This window comes from Brassica oleracea, chromosome C9 (assembly GCF_000695525.1).
Source record: "Brassica oleracea var. oleracea cultivar TO1000 chromosome C9, BOL, whole genome shotgun sequence".
In the NCBI taxonomy this organism is placed as follows: domain Eukaryota; kingdom Viridiplantae; phylum Streptophyta; class Magnoliopsida; order Brassicales; family Brassicaceae; genus Brassica; species Brassica oleracea.
The window spans coordinates 21898750-21905426 of record NC_027756.1 but is presented as its reverse complement, the minus strand read 5'-3'; the positions used below and the strand labels follow the sequence as shown (position 1 = coordinate 21905426).

Genomic DNA, 6677 nt, shown 5'->3' with positions numbered 1-6677 from the left:
AAAAAAATTATTCAAAGTAAATTTTGAAATTAAAATATTTATTTATTCAATATGGTTTATAGTTTAATTTAGAATGATATATATACATATATATTATAAATATTAATGATTAATTAAATTAGAATTTTATTTATATGATTTTGTAATCATTTTTATTTTGTCATAACAAAAATTTTAAACCATGGATCGCAAAATTTGAATGTGAGACTTTTAACAGTTTTAGTAATTTATAGTCGTTTTTTAAAATTCAAAATATAACATATACAGAAAAATCAAAAGTTTTAAAATGTGGTTATTGTGATTTTTTTAAATTATTTTAATACTTTAAAATTAAAAAATTTGATAGAAGATATATTATTTTTTTATCAGATCTTTATTATTCAAAATAATTAATTGTCATATATACTTTAGCCACATTAGGCAATTCCGTAATCTTTATTTAAAGAAATAATAAATAACAATAATAATGAATTTATTGTTAGTTTAATAAAAAGCTTATAATATAATTAGATGGACCAACATATTTCTCAAATAATTCTAAGAATCATCCTAGTGATGACACGTGACTATAAAAAGAAGTTGTAATGTTTCACAAATAATATATAGGGGATACTTAGGAATATTAACTATATTTAGTTTAAAATAATCAAATAATTTAAGAATACTATTTATAAACCGAAATATCCACAAAAATAAATTACCAGAATACTTTTTGTCCAAAAAAAATTACAATTATCTGGGTGATCCCAAAAACTCGGAAAATCTGATATTTAATCCAAAATCCCCAAATTTTATGACTTTTTAACCCGAATTAACCAAAAAATCAGAACCGAATGAGATCTGTAATTATCTCAGATATTAGTCAATTCCTAACTTTGTTACCTGAACCAAAACCGAGAACCGAAAAACTGAACCGAACCGAATTAAATTTTCTAAATACTCGAACGGATCCTAAACCTGTAGAACCCGAAAACCGGAATCGAATGCACATGGCTAGTTTTACTGTTTTTCAGATCGTATCAAGTTTGGATTCGAGCCTTTCAGCTCGGGTTCGGATTTCAGGTCGGCATTTTGCCCAGCCTACAGATGCTTCTGAATGTGTCTTGCAAGATAAATATAAGCGAATACAAATAGAATTGGCTGAGACCTTCAGAAGCTTCACAGAAGATGCAATGCACAAGACAAAGCTATATGTACATATAAATGCTTCTTGTTTAAATTAATTAATAAACATTGTTTGTTTTTGTATTACAAAGAATGAAAAAAGAAAAGAAAGATACAGCTATAGTTTTGTAGGGAAGGGAAGAAGAATAGAGAGTTTTCTCATCATCTTTGGCCGTCATGGCGTTACTTTGACAGCCTCCAAAGACACATACACACACTAAAACATATCTGCCGGATAAAAAAAATCAACACAAAAACATCTATTGAAGATATAACAGCGTATTGTGTGGGGGTTGCAATCTACCAGAGTTCATTTTGCTTCTTCTTGGAACCAATTCAGAAACCTGCAAGTGCTTTGTTTTAGTTCTTGCTGCTTCTGAACAAAAAAAAAATTGGTGACTTCTTCATTGAGATGTTCTCTATCATCATTCATCAAATCTCTCTCTCTCAGTTCGGTTGCTGCATCTATTGAAGTAAGGAAACAAAAATGTGTTAGATCGTTGAGAGAAGAAAGAATGTCTCTTTCTTGTTTTCTTTACCTGAGAAAACAAGTATTCGTCCAACATGGAGATTGAGCAAGGCAAGGAGCTGCTGCTAGAACCAAACCTTGCCTGGTTGTGGTTGTTGTTGTTGTAAGTAGAAGTTCCATTTGGTTGTGGTGGTGCTTCGAAGAATCCATTCATATGATACTCTCTCTGGTTCGATGGAAGGTTAAAAACCGGAGGATGAGGAAGAGGAGGAGGATACGTTTGGTGGTGCTTAATATCATTCTGCATAATATTGGAATTGTATGGGATAATGTTATTATTAGTGCATAGCTGCGGTTTGATGTCTCCGTTGGTAGTGTTTAGTTCATCAAGAAAGCTTGTTTCTGAAGATTTCCCTGTTCCAAAGTAGCCTGGATAGCTCCCAAATGAAGAACTCGCAGAGCACTCCACTTCCCTTTAGAGTTAAATACGAAAATGATGATTCAGTAGTATTAGTCTAAGAAGAAAAATGTGAAGAGCTTTAACTAACTAACTAACTAACTAACTAACCGTTTTGGGATTGGATTGTGTTCCTCGGTGATAATGTTGGTTGTGTTGTCGCTATTAAGTATCCATGACATGGATTGAAGCTGTTGTTCTAAAGGAATCTCAATCCCATCTTGCAACTGAAAGTCAGGGATTGAATGATTCAGATTGTTTTGAGTGAGAGATGAAAAGAAGAAGAAGAATCATTTGAGTAAATTACCGAGCAGGTAGACCAATCTTTAACAAAGTTTGCGTTTTCGAGTTGCATTGCTTGTTGCTGCTGCTGTCCCAAATGTTCCTATCATCAACCAAAAGTTTTTGAGTTTTTTTTTTTTTTGCAGATGAAGTGAAGTTGAGAAGGTTTCTTTTTAAGAGCAAATGATACCTTATGCGCACGCAATTGATCAAGGGACTGCCTGACGGAAATTTCAAGCTGTCCCAAGTGGTCAACGTTGTTTATCTTATCGAGTTCTGTCCAATAACTACAGACAGTGTATCAAATATAAAGTACTAACAACAAATAATCATCAACTTCAGAAAGAACTTTTTCTTACCTTAATCTTCCATGTATCTCAGATATCCTAGCTTGCAGGATACTTGCTTGAGTACTCAAGTCCTGAGAAAAACGCTGTTTTATTAAGTTCTAGGCTTCAGCAAATCTTTCACAGAAGCGAGAAAAAGTAAAAAAAAAAAGAGTTTTAAAGTGAATTACCTCTGTTGTTGAATTACTGAAACCAGAGAAGCCAAAAAAGAAGAAGTTAAAGTTCATATAGAGAGGAGTATGAAGTTTTCTTGTAGTGTTGATAAACTGTCTTCTCCTACTCACCTCGAGGCTATAAGTTCTCGTATATTTACAGTGTGATCCAACTTTAAGAACGTTTTCTTCAAGGTCTGAGCTTTCAAAACACACACACAGTTGAATCAGTGACCAAACAAAAAGCATTCAAGAATTGGAACCAAACTTGATAGTGTGAAACAACTTACTTCAAGACTCTCAACCTTTCTGTGTTTCAAAATGCAAAAGTAAAACAGGAAACAAACAAGTGAGCAGCGACGAAAGAAACATATCGATAAGAATCTAAAGAAAGAAAGAAAGAAAGAAAGATAAACAGATGACAAACTTTTTTGTTCTTTCCTCCGGTGTTACTTGAGAAAACTTAGCAATCACCTCTTCAATGCTACTGAAAACAAAAAAAAAAAAAAACACAAAGCAAATCAACAAACCTTAACAATCAGACAACAAAAACACGACAACATTACCTCCGTCTACCGCAACATAGCGAGGGTTTGCCGCCAGGAGAGAACATAAGAAGAATAAGATCAATGTCACAAAGAATAGATAGCTCATTAGCCTTTTTCAAGATCCCATTTTTCCTTTTAGCAAACGTTGCTTGGCGTCCGTTTGTGTTCTCTAACTTCTTTATCTTCAGTTTTACCCTTCCCATCCTGTTAATAACACACAATCTCTATAAGTAGAGGATGATCCAATGGGTTCATACATTCATAACCAGAGATCATGATTCCAGTTGTGGGTTTCAGATAAAGATCTGATGTTCTTGAAAACCCTAACTTGTTGGGTAAGGAAAAGGAAAGAGATAAAAAAAGAAAATGGAAAGTTACCTAAAGAAGCAAATTCAAACGCCAAGCGGATACTAACCATGAGGGAGATCTTAAAAAGGACCTCTCTCGAAAAACTTCGAAAGGTAGAATCAAAACCAGAGGCGGAGAGAGAGACAGAGAAGACGATGATTACATGAGACTCTGCGAAAAAAACGGTCTTCTGATAGAGCTGCTTGAGAATAGGGATCACACCATTGGAGAGACGAAGAAAAAATAAAATTAAAAATAAAATTTTAAAAAAAATTCCAAACGCTGTCGTTCGTTTAAGTGTTGTATAACTGTTATTACCATCATTCGCTAAAACGACGCCGCGTCAATGTTATCTAAACTGTTATTACCGGAAGATAAAATTAAAATTTCCGTCCAACGACGTGGTCAATGTTTTGTAACTGTTCTGGTACTACCGAAGACAATTTAAATTCCCAAGAAACGACGTCATTTCTATGTTATCTACCTGTTATAACAGGACATTTTACCCTTAAAAAGATTAAACCGTATTTCTCCGCCGTGAGAGCCAAATGTTTCGCCGGAGAAACTCCCGACACTGGAGTTCTCTTCCGTGAGAAACTTATCTATCTCCACGACCTCAACATCGACCCTCAGAAAGCTCTCCGAGTAAACCCCTCTCTCCGTGCTGCTCCCATCTCCTCCGTCGAGACTCTCCTCTCATCAACCGGACTCTCAAGACCCACCATTGGTTGAATCCTCGATATGTTCCCTGACTTGCTAACTTCCGATCCATAATCCTCGACGACATCTTACGGGTTCTTCGCTTCTTGCCCTCGACTTCTCATCTCCTCCGTAGATTTCCATCTCCGTCCGGCGTTAGCGTTTCTCAAAACGCAAGGGTTCGTCGGACGCGACATGATTACATGGCGGAACACGGTCTTGCTCGTGTCGAGTGTGGAGCGAACGCTAGTCCCCAAGAATGAGTACCTTGAAGTAGGGTTTACTTGAGAAGATGTGGCGAAGATGGTGGCTGTTGGAATTCACGCAGGTGTATAACTATTTATAAATCAATCTATGAATTCGGTTTGCCTAGATCTCATGTAAATAATGAAATAAATCTAGATCTTACGGTTTTCGATATACCTGATTAATCGCATCGGAAAGATAAATAAACCAAGTCGAAATTTCAAGCACTCCAAACGTCGTGCCTCTACCGGTATCCACACGCACACAAACTGGATCGATATGGGATGCTAGTGCCGTCGAGATCAAATCTCTAACAAGCTTGACGAACTATTCGTCCTTTTGTGGTTTAGGTTTACGTAAGATTAGCGACTGCCTAAAACTCCACACGTCACTTAATCTTATAACATGTATATAAAGACGTTGAACCTAAGTTAGGTCACACGGGATGGGCTGGACCAATTATTAGTTTGCACCCACGTCCACCCATTACGTTAATATATTAACATGCACATTATAAGATTACATAAATCATATATATATATGATTATTCATAAACCCAATATTGATTTTAATCTATATTAAAACCAACTATTATTTGATCCAGTTTGCTTAGGTGTGTGACCCTATAGGATCATATAATATCAGCAATGAATTCTCAATTCATTGATTATAAGCGGTTTCTAGCAAAACATTATAACCACCTAATACTATATGATTGTCAAACCTCGACACTACGACTTCTACTAGAGTAAGTACAAATGATTTTAGGACATTCCCAACAATCTCCCACTTGTACTAGAATCATATATTCTCATAATCCCTTTGTCTCTATATCTCGATCTCAACATAAGGCAAGAGCTAGTGTCATCCTTATTAAGCTAGATCACGTTTATCGAACTCTGATTTATACTGATAAAAACAAACGACTGACATTCACCTCGTTTGAGCATGGCCATGCATTTCTCAGTAACAAATCTTCGATAGGCCTAGAGATATTTATCTCCCGTTATATGGGAGGGACAAATCCCATCTTGTTACATCCATGTTCTTTACAAACTTCATAGAACACCTAATCAATGCCTTTATAATCACCAGTTACGGCTGACGTTTGACAAGGTCAAAGTGAACTAATCCATAAATAAAGAATCATCACGAACTCAAGTCTAAGGACTATACTCTATAGTCGTAATGAGAAACTCTTATGACACTCATATAACAATCTTGTAGAGTTCTCATAGCGGGTCAGTCCGATCATGTGTTCTCTAACACATATCCATGTCATTGACTTCAATACCACATATTGAATGACTCCATAAAACTTAGTCATCAATCACCTCACATACTAGCCATTCATGGTCATTAATGTCCCACGTTAACAACCTTGACTAGGGACGTCAATAATTTATAGCATCTTTCACTTATAGGGTTTCATGATCAAGTCACATACTTGATGACCTATAAGAATGATATAAATTATTTTAGGACATTTATTTAATTATCCAATAATCAAATAAATCTGAAACAATTTCATTTATTTGAATACATAATCAAATGTATGTCAATATGAACATCATATCATAAACATAAAGCCTCCCACTAAAATTAAGATCACATCTTAAGATACTTAATACCCATGGCTGCAGTATGACTCTCATACTTAGGCCATGGAAGAGGCTTGGTCAATGGATCAACAACATTTGCATCCATTGAGACTATGCTATGGTGCTTTGCTTGGAACTCTTCCAATCCACCATTATCTATTGAGACAAAAGATTAAACCAACTTGTGATCGAAAATCATCTTTGCCAGTCTGAAAATTAGCATTAGTGTAACCACTTACAACAAGCTCATCAATTCCTCCATAGACCAAGAATTTATCCTTAGTATTTCTCAAATACTTGAGGATATTCTTGACTGTTGTCCAGTGACTTTCACATGGATCAGATTGGTATCGACTCGTCATTC

General features: G+C 35.3%; 1 protein-coding gene and 1 pseudogene across 5 annotated transcripts; one reads left to right on the top strand and one right to left on the bottom strand.

Moving 5' to 3' along the window:
- Window positions 1-1192: 1192 nt before the first annotated feature.
- On the bottom strand, window positions 1193-4906 carry LOC106318529 (agamous-like MADS-box protein AGL14). 5 transcript variants are annotated; one of them, XM_013756548.1, is made up of 13 exons: window positions 4890-4906; window positions 3798-3938; window positions 3438-3623; window positions 3299-3358; window positions 3162-3180; window positions 3004-3068; window positions 2890-2905; window positions 2732-2805; window positions 2563-2659; window positions 2398-2475; window positions 2202-2317; window positions 1704-2106; window positions 1193-1629 (listed from the first exon to the last, which is right to left on the bottom strand). In XM_013756548.1, exons 3-13 carry the CDS (start codon window positions 3620-3622, stop codon window positions 1612-1614), a joined length of 1131 nt encoding a protein of 376 aa, XP_013612002.1. In that variant the 5' UTR covers window position 3623; window positions 3798-3938; window positions 4890-4906; the 3' UTR covers window positions 1193-1611. The 5 variants fall into 5 exon arrangements, with proteins under 5 accessions (XP_013612002.1, XP_013612000.1, XP_013612001.1 ...); XM_013756546.1 differs by lacking the exon at window positions 4890-4906 and adding an exon at window positions 4252-4835; XM_013756547.1 differs by lacking the exon at window positions 4890-4906 and adding an exon at window positions 4274-4835.
- Window positions 4176-6677, top strand: part of LOC106314565 — a 6923-nt pseudogene continuing 4421 nt past the window's right edge.

Bases quoted from the DNA above. Each gene is read 5' to 3' on its own strand.
- LOC106318529 (XM_013756548.1), bottom strand. From the start codon at position 3,622: ATGGGAAGGGTAAAACTGAAGATAAAGAAGTTAGAGAACACAAACGGA. The intron at 3,359-3,437 runs GTAATGTTGTCG...TTTTGTTTTCAG, and splicing joins CTATGTTGCGGTAGACGGAG to TAGCATTGAAGAGGTGATTG. The intron at 2,476-2,562 runs GTATCATTTGCT...GGTTGATGATAG, and splicing joins ATCAATTGCGTGCGCATAAG to GAACATTTGGGACAGCAGCA.